The following is a 25,283-nucleotide window of genomic DNA, read 5'->3' on the forward strand; positions in this document are numbered from 1 at the left end:
TGATCACCCCAGTTACACCTTCTTCCAGATCGTTTATATAAATCACAAACAGTGATTGCTAGACCAAAATAAACAACATCCAATCTAGTTCACCTACTGTTATGCTACTGATACAATCCTATGATAATGGCATTGTTGACTACTTAATGATCATCAGTCTCTCCATCAATTGGTCTACAACAGATCGAGAAACAAGATGTGAAAAGCAGTTGTGGAAGGTTTGATATCCATAGGGTTCAATGTCATATGTTTCTCCCACATATGCATTTAGTATATGCCATGAATCAAGTTACTCATGCACTAGAGCCTGAGTGACTCAGTTGATAGCACTGCTGGCCTCTGAATCAGAGCCCCAGGTTCAAGTCCCACTCCAGGAATTGTTTGCCATGGAAGGAGCATTCACACAACTGCAAAATCCTTTCAACGCCCCATGCTGTTTTTCAAGGGAGATAAAAGGGCGCACAGTAGCACAGTGGTTAGCACTGCTGCCTCACAGCGCTAGAGACCCAGGTTCAATTCCAGTCTTGGATCACTGTCTGTGTGGGTTTCCTCCGGGTGCTCTGGTTTCCTGTCACACTCCAAACATGATTGGCCATGCTAAATTGCCCCTTAGTGTCAGGGGGACGAGCAAGGTAAATATGTGGGGTTACAGGGATGGGGCCTGGGTGGTGCAGGCTCAATGGGCCGAATGGCCTCCTTCTGCACTGTATGGATTCTGCGAAAATGGTGTAAGATATGCAAAATAAACAAATACTTTATCCCAAAGAACTCTGCAGATATTTATCTAGCATCTTTTGTGGTTGCCTTCCTCATTGGCCTTTGTGTCATTGTCCCTGATGCTGATTCTCTGTTTCTCAATTCAATTCTCAACCCCTCCCAACCTCCTGAACAGACACAAGCTCCTGGCATCACCTGCGCTGAAGAAAGCTGCATGTAATTCAATTTTCCACTTTTATTTTGAGGCTTCCTGCTGGCTTTTTCAACCCTGTTGGATAATTATTAATTTCCCCACTTCATGAACTCATTCTATCTGTCTGGATGCTAATCCAGACAAGGGGATAACATAGCAGGGGTGAATTAAAGCTTTGCTAAATAGTAGCAGATAGGAATAGTCATTTAAAACACTCGAAATAGAATCTAGCTAGAGTAACTGATAATCTAACTCAACCTAAATACAGGACAGTAGGATTAAAAATGCAATTTGACCCTGTTAATCATACTTCCCTTGTGATCTGTTTTAATATTGCTCCTCCTTTTCCGCCTGTGCTGTGGTCTGTTGCTGCTCCTTATCTAGAAATCAACACATCCTGTGAAAACAATTATCGGTTTGTCAGCTCTTCAGCTATTCGTGACACATCATATGGAGCACCACCCTTATGTTCCAGGGATCCTGAATGTTTCAGGATCCTGAAATATTTATTTAATCAGGTTGCTATCTCTTCAGCGTGCCTGTCCTTAGCCTGGTCAATGGGGAATATGGGATTTATGTATTAACATTCCAACCACAATTTGAGAAATAGCCTATATCCAAGGAACCAGCTATGAAATTGCTATCAAAGTGGGGAACTTAAAATTCCATTAAAGGGCCTCTGTTTGAGACAAATGTTCTCAGTTCTAAGTCAGTTAGAAAATTGAATTCAACAAGAAGTATTCACATTAACATTCCTGAATAGATGCATTGGCTGAATCATGGTTCTATGGCAGGCATGAAGGAATTTGGGATCGCTGGTAACTAGCTTGATATATTTTTGAGAGTTCAATCAAGGACTGTAAGACTCTTCAGTAAAGTTTCATTTATTCAAAATTTCATCCTCCTGATGAGCTAAGGTTACAAACTAAACAAACTTAAATCAGGAAAATTATATCTAGTGATTACACTTCCTGAGTTTAATCTTCCAAGGTGAATCTAAATTCTCATTACAATTTGTTAGTTTATAACCTTTACTGACCACAGAGGAAGTGACTCCCATTTCAAGAATTTCCTCCGGCTTCTTTGCTAATCTGGGTACAGTACTGAGCAAGTAGATATTTTAGTTGAGTGCTTGTATGGTGTCTTGGCCACGTATTAACTACAAGCACAACCATGAATAAGAACTCTATTTATTCACCCTGGTAGTTGTGTCTCTGATGTACAAATTATTAAGTTTGTTGTTTGAGATGTGTTTTGCACTAAAATATCTAACCAGACTGAGGTGGTATTACTAGATATCCAAAGTTGAAATTTAAGAAAAGAAAAATCTGGTATACAGGAACTGGAGCCAAGCTACAATCATATAAAACATAACCTACAGGAGTTAGGATGTGGCAAAACCAACAGTATTGGGCTTGCAGTTCATTCAGCTGCCAGATGGTTTGTGGTTACTACTTTCCTAGTGTACGTATATCGATGGGTATACATGATGGACACACTTTTTAATAACTTTAGGTTGAAAGAAGTTTTTGTTTGGAGCGTGTGCTCATCCAGCCCAAAAGCTTTGTAGTTGGGCCATAACATTAATTTACAGTATTAGGGAGATCTACCTGTGTGTTCCAGGTAGGCTCAATGAGTCAAAGCACTGTGATTTGGCACTATCCAGGTATCGTGCAGTGCAACTAGATGATGTGGCACCAGACCCCAAATTTTGGAAACACAGGCCCAGGCAACACCAATGTCGTTTAGCAATGAAAAAAGAAACATGGAACACCATAGTAGTGTTCCTATGTTTGTCAGTCTGTTGCTGCGTTCTCAAAGGGATGGCAGAGGAGCACCTGTGCACACAAAGGATGCAGGAGGTACTGGGGCAATGGTACCTATGCCTCTGGGTTTGCAGCATGATCAGGAGATGGAGCAGAGGCTGCAGAGAGGGCATGTTCTGTGTTATCTCTTCTAAATTCAAGCCGGAATCCTACATGTGAGACCATTAGATCTCCTGAGGCTATGCTGCCAGTCCTCGAGTCCAGATTCTAAGAGGTAATCTTTGTGGCCACCTCATGCCATTTCTTTCCAAAGGTGGCCCTCGAGATACCATGGTGCCTCTCCGACTCACCTACACCACTAATTCTTGCAGTGCTGTGTCCATCACAATGGACCTATCTGGCCAACAAAATTACAACTCCTGCATGTCCTCAGTTATAGAAAGTCTTTGTTACAATCCAAGCATGAGCTAATGTGCCTTTTGGCATAGAACTACAGAACTTGCCACAATGTTATGATACTTTGCTTCAACGGTGATGTAAATTGAAACTAACCACTTAACACTAATTTCTACCATTACAAAACCATATCCCTGCAAAGTCTGGAAGTGAATGTCGGTGGTTTGTTTTCTCTGGAGAGGCAGAGGCTGAGGGATTTGATTTATTATTGTCACATATATTAGTATATAGTGAAAAGTATTATTTCTTGCATGCTTTACAGACAAAGCATACCATACATAGAGAATGAAAGGAGAGAGTGCAGAATGTAGTGTTACAGTCATAGCTAGGGTGTGTGGAAAAATCAACTTAATGCGAGGTAGGTCCATTCAAAAGTCTGATGGCAGCAAGGAAGAAGCTGTTCTTGAGTTGGTTGGTATGTGTCCTCAGACTTTTGTATCTTTTTTGGGACGGAAGAAGGTGGAAGAGAGTATGTCCAGGGTGCTTGGGGTCCTTGATTATGCTGGCTACTTTTCCGAGGTAGCGGGAAGTATCGACAGTGTCGATGGGTGGGAGGCTAGTTTGAGTGATGGACTCAGCGTTGTTCACGACCCTTTGTAGTTACTTGCGGTCTCGGACAGAGCAGGAACCATACCAAGCTGTGTTACAACCAGAAAGAATGCTTTCTATGCTGCATCTGGTAAACGTTGGTGAGAGTTGTAGCTGACATGCCGAATTTCCTTAGTCTTCTGAGAAAGTAGAGGCATTGGTGGGCTTTCTTAACTATAGTGCTGAAATGAAGGGACCCAGACAGGTTATTGGTGATCTGGACACCTAAAAACTTGAAGCTCTCAACCATTTCTATTTCGTCCCCATTGATATAGACAGGGGCCTGTCCTCCACTACACTTCCTGAAGTCAATGACTATCTCCTTCGTTTTGTTGACATTGAGGGAAAGATTATTGTTGTCACACCAATTCACCAGATTCTCTATCTCTTTCCTATACTCCTTCTCGTCATTGTTTGAGATCCGACCCACTACGGTGGTGTCGTCAGCAGACTTGAAAATCGAGTTGGAGGGGAATTTGGTCACAAAGTCATAGGTGTATAGGAGTATAGTAAGGGGCTGACACCACACAGTCTTGTGGGGCACCGATGTTGAGGATGATCGTGGAGGAGGTGGTGTTGCCTATCCTTACTGATTGCCGTCTTTGGGTTAGGGAATTCAGGATCCAGTCGCAGAGGAAGGAGCCAAGCCCCAGGCCACGAAGGTTGGAGATGAGTTTTGTAGGAATAATGGTGTTGAAGGTTGAGCTGTAGTTGATAAATAGGAGTCTGACATAGGTGTCTTTGTCATCTAGGTTTTCCACGGTTGAGTGCAGAGCTAGGGAGATGGCATCTGCTGTGGACCTGTTGTGGCGATAGGCGAACTGGTGGATCCAGACAATCTGGGAGTCTGGAATTGATTAATGCCATGACTAACCTTTCTAAGCACTTCATAATGATGGATGTTAAAACCACCAATAAAAGTCATTAAGGCACGCTGCCTGGCTTTTCTTTGGTACCGGGATGATGGTCGTCGTCTTGAAGCAGATAGGGACCTCAGATTGTTGTAAAGAGAGGTTCAAGATGTCTGCAAATAACCCTGCCAGCTGGTCCACACAGGATCTGAGTGCTTGTCCGGATACCCCATCTGGGCCAGTCGCTTTCCGGGGGTTGATGTTCGAGAAGGCTGATCTGACGTCTGTGATGGTGACCTCAGGTACAGGTTTGTCCGAGGCTTCTGGGGTGGAGGGCATGCTCTCGCTGACCTCTTGCTCAAAATGGGCATAGAGTGCATTGAGCTCATTGGGGAGGGGTGCACTGGTGCCGGCGATTTTACATGCCTTCAGCTGATAGAAGTATAAAATTATGAGGAGCAACGGTAGGGTTGACAGTCAAAATCTTTTTCCTAGAGTTGAGATATCTAATACTAGGGGGCATGCACTTAAGGTGAGATGGGGAAAATTCAAAGGAAACGTGAGGGGCAAGTTTTTTATTTACAGAGTGGGAAGTGTCTGGAACGCACTGCCAGGGGTGGTGGTGGAGGCAGATATGACAGGGGCGTTTAAGGGGCTTTTAGGTAAGCGCGTGAATATGTAAGGAATAGAGGGATATGGATCTCGGTGAAACAGAAGGGGTTAGTTTAATTTGGTGTCATGTTTGGCACAGCATCATGGGCCGAGGGATCTGTCCCTGTGCAGTATTGTTCTATGTTCTATGTCGGTATGTCAAAAGACATGAGTGCCTGTATGAATCAAAGATTTGCAGTGTTGTATATACATATCTGTTGTAATTGATCTTCTATTAAAAAAATTTTTTCGACAAACAGCCTGAAGTGGCACCTGGCCCATGCAGTTCATAGGATTGCTTAGCAGCCTTTGTTGGAGTTTTTGTTGCATGCATTAATTACATGATTGAAATTTCATTGGACTTTTTCCCTCCCATTTGAGAGCTGGTTTCGTTTAGGATTTGTCTTCCCATCTAACATTCCCTCGTCCACCATGCACCACTGGATGGTGATCTGGAGTCCCCCTGGTGCATGGGCACTACTGCCAATTGTTGTGGCCTCACTAACTCAGCATAGACTATGGACCTTACTAATTTGTATAGTTCAACACCACATTATTTGCATTTTTGTTGAGCCATTGGTTGATGCAACTTTTGAATATTGCAAAATGCATTGTTCTGAGCCATATTGTATTGCACCACTGTGCCACCTGCATTCTCAGAACATTCACATCTTGCTTTATTTTCATCTGATGTTTTAAATCAAGTATTTCAATTCTTTGTCATTTCAGAAGTCAGAAGTTATCAGGCGGGAATTTCCAGTCTCGCTCATGGGGCGGGATTTTACGGCCTCGCTCAAGCAAGGCCAGAAATTCCCGCCCAAGGTCACTGGACATTTCTGTTGTCCACCCTTTGCCCACTCTGATTCCGCGGTGGGTGGGGCGGTAGAATTCCAGCGATTGAGTCAACTGCTAACGCTGAAGAACGAGCACTGGAGTTATAGTACCAAGAACACAATTGTTTATCTTATTGTATTTCCAAAACACACGTGTCAGTTGTTTTTATCCTTTCAGTTACTTTGATTCTTTAAAATATGAACAGCAATCATCAAATCTAAATGTTTTTTGGATTCAAATTATAGGAGCACCAAAGAAAACTGAAGGCTGGGTTGGCCTGGGGTGTTGTGAGCTGGCCATTGCTGGAGAATGTCGACGTGCATGTAAGCAGGTAATTTGTTTCAGTTGTTTATAGATTTAGCATAGTAATTCAGGGAAGAACAAAAATACTCTCTTGATTTAGGGAGGAAGAATTTGCATTCATGTGCAACAAGACAACAGTTTATGTTCTCACAACGTCCAAAAGTGCTTCACAACCATTGAACTACTTTTGAAGTTAGTCACTCTTGTTATGTAGACAAGCGTAATTCCAGTTTTACTTTGTGCATAGCAAGCTGCCACAAAAAGCACTTGTGATAGATGGTCAGTTTAGAAGATTTTACTCTTCTTTGTTGAGGGACGACTGTTGACAAGTACACTGAAGTTGCGGGTGGTGATCCACCTTGATGCCAGCTGACAACATACATATTTGACTCGTGCTTTGGTCAACACGCACCAGTTATACAGACAGACCCAAGTTGGTTAAGACCATCGAACATTGAAGGATACAGCAGTGTGGTGTCCAGAAAAAGCAGCCTCAAATCCCGCTCTAGAAATTTAACAATTTGAATTCAGTTTAATAAAACTGGAAATTAGAATCTTCTATCAGCAAGAAATGACCATGCAACTTCTAGAATTTTCGATCTGGTTTACTAATCTCCTTCAGGAAAGTAAACCGCCCATCCTTGCAAGCTTTGATGTCAGTCCTACATTAATGGCTGACTCTTAACTGTCCTCGGAAGTGACATAACAAACCATTCAATCATCACATTGTCGGGGAAACTAAGGTTGGAACAATGAATGCTATTGCCAGTACAGGTACAGTACATTGTACTGCCAGTATAATACAGAGAAATGGAAAGAAAATCCCAGAAACTAAACGAAGTCCCAGAAATTTTTGAATGGGACAGAGCAAGGTCACAGGAAGTCAATGAAGTTGAAAGAACAAAGAACAAGAATCTGAACAATGACGTCAAAGCAAGGTGCAGAGAAAGGGCTCTGAAATAGAGACAGTTGCAGGAAGCAGATTTAAAATCTGCTTGCGAGAAGCCAGACATCCAAGGTAATCAGAAGGTTAGTGGCTCCTTATTGTGGGCCTGTGAAGCAGTGGTGTTCTGTTGGCATGAGTACCTGAGGGAGTCTGTGGAAGGCGAGGCTTGAATACACATTGTAATCAGGGCAGAGGAATATGGAAAGGAGAGATGGAAAACCTGGAGGTGGATTCTTGGCAAAGGCAGTCAAGAAAAAGCTTTGTTTGGGAGAAAATTACAAGGTGTGTTCGTCAAGAGCGGAGATTGAAAATCTTTGCATGAAAGACAGAGTTCCAGTCAGACCAGTTGGCTCACAGTGTGACAGATGTCCAGGGAGGAATTGATGAGAAATCCACAGTGATTGCATTAGGTGGCATCTGTCATGGTTTCGAATTAAAGGGTGTCTGACCACATTTCACCTATTTGTATACATGGACTGTGTATTTATCAGAACATTAGAGTATAAGATAAATTTTGTAACTTGTGTCATCCTTAAAAATCTGTATATATCTGTAAAGGTATAGCTGTGATGAAGGAGCAGTGCATTATAGTGAGTCTTGCTTAATAAATGTTTTATTCCTTTGTTAGAAGTTCACCAACAGTCCTGCAACTCCATGTATTTAAACAAAAATTAAAGCTAGGAACTATCAAGCCAGGTTCCATCCTGGGATCTGACTTGCCCAGTGGTAACATCAGCTTTTTTAAAGTAAAGTTTATTTATTAGTCACAAGTAAGGCTTGCATGTAACAACAGGCGCCAGGCTGTGGCGACTAGGGAAATTTCACAGTAAATTGCAGTGTCAATGTAAACCTTACTTGTGACTAATAAATAAACTTTAACTTTTAACTTTAACATTGCAATGAAGCTACTGTAAAATTCCCCTAGTCACCACATTCCAGCACCTGTTTGGGTCAATGCACCTAACCAGCGCGTCTTTCAGACTGTGGGAGGAAACCAGAGCACCAGGAGGACACCCATGCAGACAAGGGGAGAACGTGCAAACTCCACACAGTGACCCAAGCCAAGAATCGAACCCAGGTCCCTGGCGCTGTGAGGCAGTAGTGCTAGCCACTGTGTCACTGTGTCGCTGGGATTGTAACAGGGTACTTTATGTTAATGTACTTGCTTTTGTTTAATTTGCTAGTTGAGAGCTTGCGAAGGTCTCAGTGTAGACTCATTTTCTGTACCATTAAAACTTAGTATACATTTGCTTTGTTGACTGCACCATAGAAATGGTTCTGCTACTGACAAGCAGAACAAGAGGAGAGGGGTAGTATTGATCTGCCAGGGCTTCTTGGTTAGGATGGCAAATTTTGTGACTTATTACAGCAAGGGTGGCGAGGATTCAGCTGGCAGAACTTGAATTCTGTGCATTCAATACCAAACTTCCTGTGTCTGAAAACATCCTATCCTGCCACCTTAGAATTTATCCTACCTCTTCCATTTGGGTTGCTGGCATGGGAATGTGAACTGATATGTGTAATTAAAAAGGATTAGCTTGGGTTCTTTCGTGATATGTGCTGATCATCATGTAGTAGTTTTTCCACTGGTTTGATGTTTCATCAGAGACTTCATAACTGTTTGCCATTAAATATTGTTCAACACCAAGTTGTTCTGTTGATCCAAGCTGGACTCCAGGGCATTTTACAGCAGGAGCAGTATGCTACTGAGTGCATTCCGGACATAGTGCAGTGCCTTACGAAACCTTCCTTTGCCAAATTGGCATCGTTTGTGGAACTTCCACAAGAAGCAGTAGCTTCTTTGGATAACTTCTGGTAAAATATAGTTGAAGAAGTAGGGAAGACCTTGAAGCTTCACATTTGAGTAAGTTCTTGTAAAGTTTGAGCCTCTCTTGTCTGGATGACTTCCTAGCTAGTTAGCAACAATTCTTCTGTTTTGACTGGAGCTCCAGCTTTCAGTTCCAGGCTAGGACTAGCTGCATGGAATTCTCACTGTAAAATCCTGTGGACCAGACCTCAACTATCCAGCGTTGTCTTTGCCTCCCAGACACCGGTATAACCAGGTGGCCACGCAATTACAATGGTTTGGAGCAAACAATGTTTCAGAACAGGAGACCCAGGCCATCAACGAGGAATATCCTTCACGTTTAGAGGATGAACACCGGTGACTTTGATTTGTGGTCATTAATGGGTCACTGCTGTTCCACCTACCTGTTCACTAAGGCCCTCCTCAAACTCACCTGTGAACAAGCTTTTAAATGCCAGTGCACTGGCAATTTTGGATAAGAATTGGTTGAAGTGAAATGTTTAAATCCATTTTACTTAATTGCACTTTACAATGGGATTTTGTCTTGGGTGCTGTGTGCATGTAAATGTGATTGATTAGATCCCAGATAGTAAACAGTGGAAGTTATTAATTGTATGATATTTAAATAAACTAAAACTGTGTGCATGCCAGAACACACAGCAAATGACTTGTTGTTTTAAACATGACTTTATAATCTCTGAAGCCTACTTAGACTACAGACATTTTAGCTTTAGACAAACATTTAAAAATCAATTATATAACATATGCAGTAGCATCTGTCATGACCTTGGGCCATCCTAATGCACCAATATGCACATGGCGTTATGTTTGAATATTTTCCATGCAAATTATTCATTTGTTTTATCTGCACTGTATATTATTTGTTATCATGTACTGTTTTGTTTTATTTTAGGCTTCTTCAAAGAATGATCTTAAGAGCTGCAGGAAGGAATTTGAGGTCTGTATAATAAAATACAAAATAAATAATGCATTTCCTTTTAAGTTTAACAGTGACTGTGTAGCTTTCCCAAAGCTTAGCAACCCTGACAGAAATGGGGATGGCAACTGCCAGCACAAGAAGTGTCTTTTATAGTATTCTTGGTGGGCCAAGTGGGAATGGAGTGGTCTCTGCACCCTCTCAGGGATGTTTGACTTCTCATCTGCTCTCTCTATCTTGCCCTAAGTCTGTCTCACCCCACGCCTCCCTCCCCCCTCTCGCCCCACGCCTGCCCCCCCCCCCCCCCCCCCCCCCCCCTTCATCCACCACTGCATCCTGTCCCAATCTTTCTCTCAATCTCTCCTGGTTTCCTGGGGTTGTTCCGAATGTTTTTGTAGCCTGGAAATTGGCTGGCCTGTCAGTGTGACTGGGTGTCAGGTAGGAAATGTTGGTCCTATGTTAATTCAGCAGGAATTTGTGACCTTGCTGTGCTTTTTCACACCACCATGTTTCCCCACATCTTCCCCACCTGCAGATCAATGCTCTAATTTTGTATTGGACCATTTTTTTGATCTATATATAATACTTAGCATTTATATGGCACAAATGGCATCTGTTATTTGTCTGCCCAATTGCAGAACCAGTCTAAATTATTTGAAAAATATTTCTCTGCATCGTGTGTCTCCCCACTGCTTTCTCTCTATTGTGATGTGGAGATGCCGGCGTTGGACTGGGGTAAACACAGTAAGAAGTTTAACAACACCAGGTTAAAGTCCAACAGGTTTATTTGGTAGCAAAAGCCACACAAGCTTTCGAGGCTCTGAGCCCCTTCTTCAGGTGAGTGGGAATTCTGTTCACAAACAGAACTTATAAGACACAGACTCAATTTACATGAATAATGGTTGGAATGCGAATACTTACAAGTTTCTTAAAGACTGGATTAGTTGTAAGTATTCGCATTCCAACCATTATTCATGTAAATTGAGTCTGTGTCTTATAAGTTCTGTTTGTGAACAGAATTCCCACTCACCTGAAGAAGGGGCTCAGAGCCTCGAAAGCTTGTGTGGCTTTTGCTACCAAATAAACCTGTTGGACTTTAACCTGGTGTTGTTAAACTTCTTACTCTCTCTATTGTTACAGTAAATCTAAACAGCTACAATTTGGTTGTGGGTCCCAAATTATTTATGTAGAATGCAAACCACTGAACCCAAGTAGTGATCTTTTACTATGCTGCTCAACTCTTCGCTTGCCCTCCCATTTCTCCTCATTGTTACTGGAATACTTACCTCTTTTTAATCCATTTCCTTCCCGGTTTAGTTTTATACCTTGTATTCCTGCAGCTTTTAGCACCTTGCAGTCATTAATGTGGAACTTTGTCAGAAGCTTTCTGGAAGCCCAAATGCACTTTGGCTTAAGGAATGACATTTCCTATTTTCAAAACAATAAGGAAGTTGGTTAGATAATTCCATGCCTCCTAATTCCATACTGGCTACATTATTCCATTTTATTGCTTGTTACCGATGATCAGCTAATGGGTAACTAGCTATTTGTCAATTTTGTGACCTTTTAGAAATGTAGGTGCATGAAGCCCACTGCAGGAAAATCACTTTGAATTTCTTGTTCAGTTCTGTTACCCATTTAATAAATGCAGTCTACCACAGCATGCAGATTTGAAGGGCAGTTCACAGAGGCTACAAATGTACATTCAGTAAACATAAAAGTGCAGAGAAGTAAATTGCAATGTGATTGAATTGTTTAACAAATAAAGTGCAACAGTTGCCCAATTATCATCTTGTGGACCCTTGTTACAACTTTCCAGAAGATGGAGGTTGGTACGCATGCGTTTTTTCATGTAATTGCTTAAGGGTAGCACTGCTGCCTCAGTGCCAGGGACCCAGTTTCAATTCTGACTTTGGGTGACTGTGTGGGGTTTGTACATTCTCCCTGTGTTTGCGTGGGTTTCCTCTGAGTGCTCCCGTTTCCTCCCACACTCCAAAGATGTACAGGCTAGGTGGATTGGCCATGCTGCATTGCCCTTAGTGTCCCAAGATATGTAGGTTAGAGGTTTAATGGGGTAAATACATGGGGTTACAGGAAAGGGCCTGGGTGGGATGCTCTGTTACGAAAGTCGATGCAGACCCGATGAGCCAAATGGCAGCCTCCTACACTATAGGATTTCTATGATTCCATTGAAATAAACATGGGATCTGCAATACCATGGCAACAGAATCATCTGCCTCACCGCCCACTGAGCTTTCTATTGTGAATTTGTTCCACCTAAGCTTTACATAATGTCAGATAACTGCTTGTGTTGTCTCCATGTATAGTAAGTATTAAGTGCGTGCCAACAGTGTGCATTCATTCAATAACCTATTAATTGCCCTTTTTACTCCAGATGCTTAAGCAATATAAAACAGTAACTAGGCCACAGAATTACTCAGTTCCGGGACCACACTTTATGAAGGATGAGGAAGTAGAAAAGATTTATCAGAATGTTACCAGAGACGAGGGACTTCAGTTATGTGAAGAGACTGGGAAAGCTTGACTTGTCCTCCTCAGAAGCAGATTCAGTAGTAATATTCAAAAAAGAATTGGATACCTACTTGAAGATAAAATGTTGACAGGACTCTGGAAAGAGCACAGGAGTAGGATTAATTGGATAATTGAATAGTTCCGCAAAGGAACAGGCAAAGACACGATGGATCAAATAGCTTCCTTCTGTGATGAATGAAAACATCTGTGCGGACAGTGAGCAATGTGCTGTTTTTGAGTATTTTTAATTTGACTTTCTCTGAAACAGAAATAAACTACAGCCTGATAGAATGGATTATATTTTGTTTTGATTCTGATAATGCAGAATCTGCACTGTACCCAGTTGTTTTGTAGTCTTGGAAAAACCTTACTGAGGCTCGTTGGTCAGGATTTGGCTACCTGTACATTTGAATCAATGTCCTCTTTCATCCCTTTCAGTATATCCCTGGATTGAGAGAGTTTGGTCCAAGAGAATTGTTAGTTTCAGAGTTAACTCTCTCTGCCAATCTTGAGTTCAGAATCCGAGAACATACTGGCGATATATTGAAAATAGGAAGAAAAAATACACTGGCGCTCTCTTGCGAGATGACTTGGATCTTCAACAAATCATGTAAATCGGATGTAACTCTCCTAACAATATTTCAAAACAAGGATGATGAGTTAAGGTAATAGTTGATCCATAATACTAGACGGCCTATCAATCTCTAGGAGAGCGGAATGTTTCTTTACCCATTCCTATTATTCACTGGATCAAAGAAGGAAATATACCATTATTTTTAGCCATTGGTTCACCAAGGGTTGATAACGGCTGATACTTGTGGTGTCTACAAATTGACAGTTTTGCAGTACATTGTTTAATCTGTCTGAAAGACATGCTGGTTAGGTGCATTGGCCATGCTAAATTCTCCCTCCATGTACCCGAACAGGTGTCGGAGTGTGGCAACTTGGGGATTTTCACAGTAACTTAATTGCAGTGTTAATGTAAGCCTACTTGTGACAATAATCAATCAACAGTGGTTCCACAACTAGATTAAGGTTTAATTGTCTGAGCAGATTTCACTGTTTTGTTCCAGGCTCTCTCAATAAAGTCCACGGCATGTTTTATGCTCTTGTTTGACTTTAGAATATCTGTTGCTTATTAAAATTGTACTTTTTTGTGCAAAATTCATAATTTGCTAATTGGTCTTGTTTGACATTTAACAACTGCTGTGGCTAATGCGTCTCTAAACACTGATTTCCAAGAAGTCTCAGTTGGCACTATTCCAGAAAGTACTTTTCAGTATAGAGCAGCAGCTCACATTGAAGACATCAACATCTTCATTGATTCTGTGTCAAACAATTGATAGGTCAGAAGGCAGTGCTTCTTCTTGGTTCCTGTGCTGCCAAAGAAAGATCATCACCACATTATAGACAGTGGCAAATGAGATTCATGGTCTTTGTTCACAGCACTCGCTATTCATTCTGATCAGTCAACTTATTCTCATACATATCAGTTCTGAGAAGATTGGGGCATTTTGCGTCTCAAAATGTGGTCAAATTCCTCAAAGGAAAAATCCAGGATAAGAACACTACTTCAGATCATTCAGGAGGTCTATTCATTAATTGGATGACTTCAGTGACATCTGGGAATTGCCATCCACTCTTGTTGCTCTAGGTGCTTTTAACTCAACTTTCGTTTGCTTGTGACTACCCCTGCAAAGAGTTCATCTGCAATCTCATTTAAATGGTTCACCCTCATGAACACCATTGAGATTGGACACATATTTCTACTTTTTCAACACAACATCAGAGAACAACTCAACATGGAGGTTAGATAATATACCTTTAAGATGAATGTTTTCTTTCTAGCATTTCCTTTGATTCTTGGAAAATCAGAACATAGGACTGAAATTGACTCTAGTATCCACTACTGAATTCACAAACTTGTTTCTACGTATCCTGTGTTAAATACTGTTTGTCTGATTTTACTATCCCCCAAGGGAAACCTACATCAGTTGTTAAGGTTGGATTCCACACGTCAGTCAAGTGAACTTTGACTAGAGGAAGAGTTAATTGTTGGACACCTGGTTTGGTTTGCAGAAGGCATTCGTGAGCTGGACATACAATGTGAAGTGAAATCAATTTATTCAATAAGGCTTTTGTAAACCTTCCTTCTGTTTTTGATAACCTGAAATATCTTAAACTCTGCTCCATCCATTTTCATCTCACTGCACTTTGTCGTCCATAACCTTTTGCAAAAGGGTTGTTAGGAGAGTACCTCTTGTTTCTTGAAATCTAACTGGAAGTTACATACCATTAGAACATTTGTCCAAATTGAAACTTCATCAATGACCTTCCCTCCATCATAAGGTCAGAAGTGGAGGTGTTCGCTGTTGGTTGTACAGTGTTTGGTACCATTCACCTCCACTCATACTGAAGCAGTTTGTGTCAACATTCAGCAAGACCTGGACAACAGTCAGGCTTTGGCAAATAAGTAGCAAGCAACAGGCTTGCCACACAATTGCTAGGCAATGACTATCTCCAACAAGAAAGCATCTGACCATCTCCCCTTAATATTCAATGGCATGAGTCAGCTGACCAAGGCACCATGGTTCAGCAGGCCATTCAAGGGGAGGAAGTAAATAGGCAAGTTGTAGTTGTAGGGGATTCTATTATCAGGGGGATAGATAGTATCCTTTGTGAGCAGGATAGAGTGTCCCGCATGGTATGTTGCCTGCCCGGTGCTAGGGTGCGGGACATCTCTGACCGGCTTGAAAGGATACTGGAGAGGGAGGGGGAGGATCCAGTTGTTGTGGTCCATGTTGGTACCAACAACATAGGCAAGTCTAGGAAAGAGGACCTGTTTAGAGATTATAAAGAGCTAGGATTCAAATTAAAAAACAGGTCCTCAAGGGTCATAATCTCCGGATTACTGCCCGAGCCACGTGCAAATTGGCATAGGGAGGCAAGAATAAGGGAAGTTAACACGTGGCTGAAAGAGTGGTGTGGGAAAGAGGGGTTCTTTTTCATGGGACACTGGCATCAGTTTTGGGGCAGGGGGGACCTATACCGTTGGGATGGTCTCCACCTGGACCGAGCTGGGATCAGTGTTCTGGCGAAGAGAGTAAATGGGGTGGTCAATAGGACTTTAAACTAGAGATTGGGGGGGAAGGGAAAGTCAGGGAACCAAGAGGTGAAGGAATCAGTGGGAAGCGTAGCTGCTTAGGATTACAAAAAATCACGAAAAGACAGCGCTCAGGAGAGGTTACGATAGTCCCCATCTCACAAAATATGACACAGTGTCTGGAAAGGCTCAGTAAACCAAGGTCCACCACACTACGAAAACAAAAAGGGACGGTCAATAGGGAATTAAAGGTGCTATATTTAAATGCCCGCAGTGTCCGGAACAAGGTAGATGAGCTTGTGGCCCAGATTGTGACTGGCAGGTATGATGTGGTAGGCATCACAGAGACGTGGTTGCAGGGGGTTCAGGACTGGCAGTTAAACATCCAGGGATTCACAACCTATCGAAAAGACAGAGAGGTGGGTAGAGGGGGCGGGGTTGCCTTGTTAATTAGAAATGAAATTAAATCAATAGCACTAAACGACATAGGGTCAGACGATGTGGAGTCTGTGTGGGTAGAGTTGAGGAACCACAAAGGCAAAAAAACCATAATGGGAGTTATGTACAGGCCTCCTGACAGTGGTCAGGACCAGGGGCACAAAATGCACCACGAAATAGAAAGGGCATGTCAGAAAGGCAAGGTCACAGTGATCATGGGGGATTTCAATATGCAGGTGGACTGGGTAAATAATGTTGCCAGTGGACCCAAAGAAAGGGAATTCATTGAATGTTTACAGGATGGCTTTTTGGAACAGCTTGTGATGGAGCCCACGAGGGAACAGGCTATTCTGGACTTGGTGTTATGTAATGAGCCAGACGTGATAAAAGATCTTAAAGTAAGGGAACACTTAGGAAGCAGTGATCATAATATGGTAGAATTCAGTCTGCAATTTGAAAGAAGGAAGGCAGAATCAGATGTGAAGGTTCTACAGTTAAATAAAGGTAATTACAGGCGCATGAGGGAGGAACTGACAAAAATCGACTGGAAGCAGAGCCGAGTGGGAAAGACAGTAGAACAGCAATGGCAGGAGTTTCTGGGAGTAATTGAGGACACAGTGCAGAGGTTCATCCCAAACAAAAGAAAGGTTATCAGAGGGGGGATTAGGCAGCCATGGCTGACAAAGGAAGTCAGGGAATGCATCAAGGCAAAAGAGAGAGCCTATAATGTGGCAAAGAGTAGTGGGAAGTCAGAAGATTGGGAAGGCTATAAAAACAAACAGAGGATAACAAAGAGAGAAATAAGGAAGGAGAGGATCAAATATGAAGGTAGGCTAGCCAGTAACATTAGGAATGATAGTAAAAGTTTCTTTAAATACATTAAAAACAAACGGGAGGCAAAAGTAGACATTGGGCCGCTCCAAAGTGACGCTGGTAATCTAGTGATGGGAGACAAGGAAATAGCTGAGGAACTTAATAAGTACTTTGCGTCAGTCTTCACAGTAGAAGACATGAGTAATATCCCAACAATTCAGGAAAGTCAGGGGGCAGAGTTGAATATGGTTGCCATCACAAAGGAGAAAGTGCTAGAGAAACTAAAAGGTCTGAAAATTGATAAATCTCCGGGCCCAGATGGGCTACATCCTAGAGTTCTAAAGGAGATAGCTGAAGAAATAGTGGAGGCGTTAGTTATGATCTTTCAAAAGTCACTGGAGTCAGGGAAAGTCCCAGAGGATTGGAAAATCGCTGTTGTAACCCCACTGTTCAAGAAGGGAACAAGAAAAAAGATGGAAAATTATAGGCCAATTAGCCTAACCTCAGTTGTTGGCAAAATTCTAGAATCCATCGTTAAGGATGAGATTTCTAAATTCTTGGAAGTGCAGGGTCGGATTAGGACAAGTCAGCATGGATTTAGTAAGGGGAGGTCGTGCCTGACAAACCTGTTAGAGTTCTTTGAAGAGATAACAAATAGGTTAGACCAAGGAGAGCCAATGGATGTTATCTATCTTGACTTCCAAAAGGCCTTTGACAAGGTGCCTCACGGGAGACTGCTGAGTAAAATAAGGGCCCATGGTATTCGAGGCAAGGTACTAACATGGATTGATGATTGGCTGTCAGACAGAAGGCAGAGAGTTGGGATAAAAGGTTCTTTCTCAGAATGGCAACCGGTGACAAGTGGTGTCCCGCAGGGTTCAGTGTTGGGGCCACAGCTGTTCTCTTTATATATTAACGATCTAGATGACGGGACTGGGGGCATTCTGGCCAAGTTTGCCGATGATACAAAGATAGGTGGAGGGGCAGGTAGTATTGAGGAGGTGGGGAGGCTGCAGAAAGATTTAGACAGTTTAGGAGAGTGGTCCAAGAAGTGGCTGATGAAATTCAACGTGGGCAAGTGCGAGGTCTTGCACTTTGGAAAAAAGAATAGAGGCATGGACTATTTTCTAAACGGTGACAAAATTCATAATGCTAAAGTGCAAAGGGACTTGGGAGTCCTAGTCCAGGATTCTCTAAAGGTAAACTTGCAGGTTGAGTCCGTAATTAAGAAAGCAAATGTAATGTTGTCATTTATCTCAAGAGGCTTGGAATACAAAAGCAGGGATGTACTTCTGAGGCTTTATAAAGCACTGGTTAGGCCCCATTTGGAGTACTGTGAGCAATTTTGGGCCCCACACCTCAGGAAGGACATACTGGCACTGGAGCGGGTCCAGCGGAGATTCACACGGATGATCCCAGGAATGGTAGGCCTGACATACGATGAACGTCTGAGGATCGTGGGATTATATTCATTGGAGTTTAGGAGGTTGAGGGGAGATCTAATAGAAACTTACAAGATAATAAACGGCTTAGATAGGATGGACGTAGGGAAGTTGTTTCCATTAGCAGGGGAGACTAGGACGCGGGGGCACAGCCTTAGAATAAAAGGGAGTCACTTTAGAACAGAGATGAGGAGAAATTTCTTCAGCCAGAGAGTGGTAGGTCTGTGGAATTCATTGCCACAGCCCTGTGGAAGCCGAGATGTTGAGCGTCTTCAAGACAGAAATTGATAAATTCTTGATTTCTCGAGGAATTAAGGGCTATGGGGAGAGAGCGGGTAAATGGAGTTGAAATCAACCATGATTGAATGGTGGAGTGGACTCGATGGGCCGAATGGCCTTACTTCCGCTCCTATGTCTTATGGTCTTATGGCATTAACATCACTGAATATACCACCATAACACCCTGAAAATGTTGAGAAGTTCATTGACAAGAAACAACTGACCGGTCATATAAATACTGTAGTTACAAGAGCAGTCTCTGACTCGGAATTCTGAGGCGAGTAGTTCACCACCTGACTCCTCAAAGCCTGTCCAACATCTATTTGGCACAAGTCAGGAATATGATGGAATACTTTCCACCTGCTTGGAGAATTGCAATTCCAATAACAGCCATGAAGCTCAACACCATCCAAGACAAAACAGCCCACTTGATTTACATACTATCCACCACCTTAAACATTCACTCCATAGAATCATAGAAACCTTACAGTGCAGAAGGAGGCCATTCGGCCCATCGAGTCTGCACCGACCACAATCCCACCCAGGCCCTACCCCCACATATTTACCCACTAATCCCTCTAACCTACGCATCTCAGGACTCTAAGGGGCAATTTTTAACCTGGCCAATCAACCTAACCCGCACATCTTTGGACTGTGGGAGGAAACCGGAGCACCCGGAGGAAACCCACGCAGACACGAGGAGAATGTGCAAACTCCACACAGACAGTGACCCGAGCTGGGAATCGAACCCAGGACCCTGGAGCTGTGAAGCAGCAGTGCTAACCACTGTGCTACCGTGCCGCTCCCTCCACCACTGGCGCACAATGACAACAATGTGCACTACAGCAACTCATCTTGTCCTTTGGCAATACATACACGTGACCTCTACCACCTAGAAGGACAAGGTAAGCATATAGGAATACTACCATTCGCAAGTTCTCCAAGCTACACACCATCCTGAGTAGGAACTCTAGTGCTGTTCCTTCACTGTCAGTAGGTTTAAAATCTGGAACTCCCTTCCTAATAACATTGTTGTGTACCAACAACATATGGACTGCAGCAGTTCAAAAAGGCAGCTCACCAACATCTTCTCAAGGGCTTTTAGGAATGACTACAAATGCTGACCGTACCAGCAATTCTTGCAACCCATGAAAGAAAAAAAAAACTCCAATAGTTGGTGTGCATTTGTTTCTGATGTTTTAGCACTTCAGAACTTTTGTCATGGATAGCTACAATTTTGTTCAGGTCACTAGATTTGTGTGATACAAGCAAGAATTATCTATACTTAATTAGTAGTTCTGCAGTACATGGGATACACTAATTTCCTCTCTAAGCTTGTATCCTATTTTTAATTGGGTTTAATTTTATTCAGCTTATTAAGATTTGGACTGGAATGCGATTTCCACCATGAGCATTGTTATTTTGTATAACATTTCAAATCTGCCTGTTGGATCCAACCTTTTTTGATGGGGGGGAGGAATGTGTTTAATGTCTTGCCAATTTACTCCCATCTCTGACCCTCTTGAAGGTGTCGATTCCCTTTGGGATATGTTTTCACTGGTAATTCTGCATTGCCATGTGGAAAGGGCTCTGTGATAGCAGCATCGCCACTGAGTCAGAAGATTGTGTTTAAGCCCCATTTCACAGACTTCACTGCATGTTCTATGTTTGCACTTCAATACAGTATTGAGGACAACTCCACTGTTGGAATTGTCCTTCACTTTAGACATTAAACTAAGACCCTCAGTCAGATGTAAAAGATCCCATCACGCCTTTCAAAGATGAGCAGGAAGTTCTCCCTGATTTCCTGCCTACCATTTTATCCTTCAGCTAACATCTACAATAACAAAGTCTAACCATTTAATTCATTGCTATGCATGTGGTTGGCTGCCGCATTTCCTACATTACAGCAGTGACTTTTTTTTAAATAAACGCTTAATTGGCTGTGAAGCACTGGAGGATGTACTGAGGTTACTGAATAGGCCAATATAAATGCAATACTTTTTTTCAAATGGCTACTGTTGATGTGAGTCTTTATGTTGTGTTGACAGGATTATTCTACTGTGGGGAATCACAGCTGAGTTGAGATCAATGTGGATCAGGAACTGGCCAATTTCCTCTTTTCTAACTGAGGACTGTTGATTCCAATTTTAGCACATTTGGCTAGCTAAACGCATCAAGAATTGAGCCAGGGACCTTTGTGATCCATATGACTCACTGGATAAACCTTTGAGTCGTTGGAAGAACCTGCCAGACTCGACAGTTATGGTCTCTAATCTTTTACAACTGCTCTAAGCCAGATGTAGTCAATTGGCTACTTGAATGCATTCTGCAGTGGAAGGTGCTGCTTTGTTTCTGGAAAAGGTAATTTTGCCTGTTCCAAGGATACCACATAACCATATTGAATTAATATTGATAATGTTGCTTCTTGAAGCTGTCCATTCACCTTGACTAAGCATTACCATTGGTACATCATAGCTACGGATGGTACTATCTTTGCTCCATATGTTTTAGGAATTAATGTCTCTGCCTCAAGCTTAGTTCCCATGAAAGGGCATTATTTTGAGTAATATTGTGGAAGTCTCAGGTTGGACAGAGTGATTGCCAAATGAAGAAAAATGGCTTACTCATATTGTGGGTTCCTCTTCACTCTGGACATCCTCCACCCAGTGTGCTTTCACTCGCCTGTGCTCCCAGGCAGGGACTACACTCATTCTTGTCTTTTTCACTTTGTCAATATATAATACAACTGAGAAAATTGGTCCAAAATTGGTTTTATACACAGCATGCGCATGAGATATCACATGAAGGGATGCTGCGAATGTCAACTGACATTGAAGCATGCTGATTGCCAAATCTTTTCAGTGCGGTCACCTGTTTACATAAAAAGCAAACTGTCGCTGCTGGAAATCTGCAATAAAAACTGAAAATGCTGGAAACATCAGCTGTTCAGTAGTAAGAGGGAAAAAGGATTAATGTTTCCAGTTGATGGCCTCCTAGCAGAAATGCAGTTTTCCAAAAACATGGGGTGGAATTTTCCCAAAAAATGGCTCTCATTTTGGGCAAGGAAACCGGCGTGATTCGCGCTGGACATGTTGGTGCAAATCAGATTGTAATTTTCCCACCCAGACATTTTTGGGGGAGTGGTGAGTTTTGCACTGGTTGAGAGGGGCGGGGCCTAAACACACTGGTGAGCCCAGCTTCACGGATCAGTGCTCTGATCTCAAATTGAAATTGAGGAACACCACCCCCCCCTCCCCTGCCATGGACATCGGGGACCACCCCCCACCCTCCCCTCATTGAAAGGCTGTTTACTTACCCCGCCCCCCCCCCCCCCCCCCCCCATCCCCAACAAAGATTGCCGGCATTGTGGCCTTCCCAGTGGGTCTCCCTTCATGACTTTCTTTATAACCCGCCCCCCCCCCGCCCCCATTCATGGCCACCTCCACTTCATGACCCCCCCCACCCATGACCCCCGATTGCCCAAGCCCCCATGGTACTGCTCCTGGCACCCTGCTAGTTGCTCAGCACTGCCAGGCTAGCACAGCCAATGGGCAAACCCAGCCATGTCCCCAATCACCGGGGGCTTCAGTGGCCTCTGATCTCGCTGCACCCAGGGTCAGAAAATCCCAGGAGCGGGGAAGATATGGCCTTGAACAACTCTGCATATTTAAATTCTCATTTAAGGGTGGGAACCAGATTACGTCCGGGAGCGGTAATTGGGAAGATACTGACTATGTTTGGCACTGGCGCAGAACACGCTAAACGATCTGCAATTTTCCGGCCCCAATCTAACGCATTCTGCTTCGGGCACGACACGGCTGGAAGATCGCAGCCATGGTCTGGTCCTAGCTCAACTCCAGCCATGCATTGGGAATGTTCACTTCATAGAATAAAACAAAATAACTTCTTAAAACTATACTGGCAACCCCTATTTGTGATCAATTTGAACATGCAGCTTCTTGCGGTGCTCTTTTAACCTTTTAATAACTGTTAATCATCTTTCTTTTTATTTTGACTTACATGGTTACTAGATTTCCTGACAGGGTGATAGATTGTTGGTTTTGCATTTTGAACAGGTATTTATAGGATCACCATAACAACAGCTATGGAAAAATCTGATTTTGATAAACTTCTTGTGGCTGATGTCTTTGCCACCTTCCTCTCATGCAATGGTACTGAAATTGTACCTACCTTTTGTGTACTTCATGGATCTTTGTGTTCAGATATATCCAAAGGTGCTCACTAACCTGGGAAATTGTTCATCCTTTTTATCAGTCTTTGTTACCTTGATCTGTTAGTTCAAGATTGGAACTACTTTTACAAAGCAATGCTTGAACTGACCTTGGTGTCCCTAAATTGCCTACTCTGTTATTCATATAGAAGTTACAACTAAGGAACGGTATTAATTCATAACCATTGGTATAGTTTTCATACAAGTTTTGTAGGTGGAGGTTGAATTGCATTCAAAGCTCTCTTGTTCTTTGTTCTCTTTCTGATCTGACACATCTTGGGCTTTGTCACTGTTTCTGTGTACAGTCATTTACTTGTTCCAACATGATTGCTTCATGGCCACTTCCAGTCTGGAGCTGAGGTCACAACAAGCTTCTTGTATACATGCTGGGGAGGAAAGTCTACATGACAAAACTGGTTACTTAATAACGCTAAATTTGCACAAGAGATTACTCACCACCGTGTGCAGATTGAACTCTATTCAAGATAGTAAGAAGTCTCACAACACCAGATCTATTCAAGATGATTACGAAGACCACACCTGCAGCAGCTCATCTAATTAGTTATGTTTTAGTGCAGTATTTTCCATTCTTTTGTGTTTTCCTCCTCTTGACCTTGTTCTGGGGCTTGCTGGTCCCTCAGTTTGAGTTATATTTTATTATCTTGCATTTAACATAAGGAAGATTGAGGGTGAGGAAAAGAACATGTGGCCCACCAAAGCGCACACCTCTGGAATCCAAATTCTCCCACCTCAATATCCAAGTTCATTTGATCTATCCTAATCCTGCATAGATTTAGTAATTCCTCATCAAGCATATCTGGTTTCATGCATCCTTTAGATAAATGTGTAATAAATTCACCTCAATTAATGTTTAAATTCTTTTTTAAAAATTCACTTGTCATCCTGCAGTCTTGTTTTAATCACTAAATAATTGAGGATCACTTCCTCAGTGTACTGTTTTATGGGGAGTAAAAAGGGGAATGATTCCAGTAAGAAAAGATTCAAAGTGCAATGATTGTCTTATTCTTGGTTATGTGCAGGATAACATAAGTTAATGAACTAAGAAACTGCAAATAAATAGTAAACCATCTTTTTCATATAAATTTAGTTCAGTTAAAGGTGAAAAATAACCAGGTCAGAAACTCCAAGGTGTTTTATGAAGTCAACCGAGATCATAAGTTTTACACTTTGAATTTTGGCATGGGAAAGCATAAGATGTTCCGATGTTTTACTCCAGATTTGATTCAAGTGAACCACTTGGGAGCTTTTATCAAACAAAGTTTATTTACGAATATAGTTAACATAAAATAAAACAATTAACAATAACGTCTACCAATTACAAACAAGAAAAAAAAACAACCATGATATTATATAAACCCTAACAGCTACGAATACTGTTCCAGCACAACATTCTTACCAACATACATCCCAGGTTTCGGTTTAGCACAGAAAATATGTATGCTCATGTGATTTTTGCAGCTCTGCAACACCTGCTGAGAATTAGTCCTTTGGATGGAGAATTAAAACTCTGACTTCCCTGTCTTGCAACTCCCAGTACTCCTCAGGGCAGAGATAGAGCCACTGCTGGCCTCTAGCTAGCAAACCATCAACAGCAAAGTTTTCACTCCAGAAAGGCAAGAAAGACTGCTTCTAACTAGCCAGTAGAATTTCTGTTACCAAGGACAGACACTGAAATACTGCTTTTCAGTCTGGAGTCCAACAGCTTCTAACTAAAACTGAAAGTGAATCTTTGAATTTCTCTGTGAAGGAACCACCTGACCTTGACTTGCCAAACAATCTTGCCACAACAATTCAAAAGGATCGTAAACTCGTAACACTCCAGGATATTTCATTAGGCCCCAATTAAAAATAAATACAAAAGCCCATTATACACCTTCAACAGACATCATGGCAACGATGCAATAAAAAACAGCAGTGAAACAGAATTAAAATATATTTCTTAATGGCACAGTAGTGTCACACTATGCTCTTAAATACCTACTTTGCTTTCCTCCTGACTATTTCTTTTTAAGCAGTGATTGGGAATGAATGATAATGCAAGTGAATTTCAGAAGCAGTATTGAAACCAAATTAGCATCAGTGAAAAGATGATAACAACAGACACCTTGTAATTCAAATTGTTAATTCAGCTCCCTCACAAGAGTGGACTTGGTATTTACCCCTGCCCAGTACAGGTATATTCAAATCAATGTGTAGAAACATATTTCTGTCATTGCCCCATATGAATTAGAAACTTTAGCCTCATAGTCAGTCCTCTTAAACTGTAAAAGGAATTAAAGAATTATCATTTAAACAATATAAATTTGTTTTGTTGAGGCTAACATGAAAGCTATTTTGTATATTTTTGAATTATATGTTAAATGTGGCGAAAT

The 25,283-nt window shown here is 42.1% G+C and overlaps 1 protein-coding gene across 3 annotated transcripts in view; it reads left to right on the forward strand.

Moving 5' to 3' along the window:
• The window catches only part of reck (reversion-inducing-cysteine-rich protein with kazal motifs), a 135,342-nt gene that overhangs the window by 52,026 nt on the left and 58,033 nt on the right, over positions 1-25,283 (forward strand). For 2 of the 3 annotated variants that reach the window (XM_078216524.1, XM_078216526.1), the window contains exons 7-8: positions 6,302-6,387; positions 10,026-10,070. In XM_078216524.1, the coding sequence (XP_078072650.1) occupies positions 6,302-6,387; positions 10,026-10,070 (131 nt within the window). The remainder of the gene's footprint in view (positions 1-6,301; positions 6,388-10,025; positions 10,071-25,283) is intronic. The other variant, XM_078216525.1, reaches the window with a different exon arrangement.

Source organism: Mustelus asterias, chromosome 7 (genome assembly GCF_964213995.1).
Source record: "Mustelus asterias chromosome 7, sMusAst1.hap1.1, whole genome shotgun sequence".
NCBI lineage: Eukaryota > Metazoa > Chordata > Chondrichthyes > Carcharhiniformes > Triakidae > Mustelus > Mustelus asterias.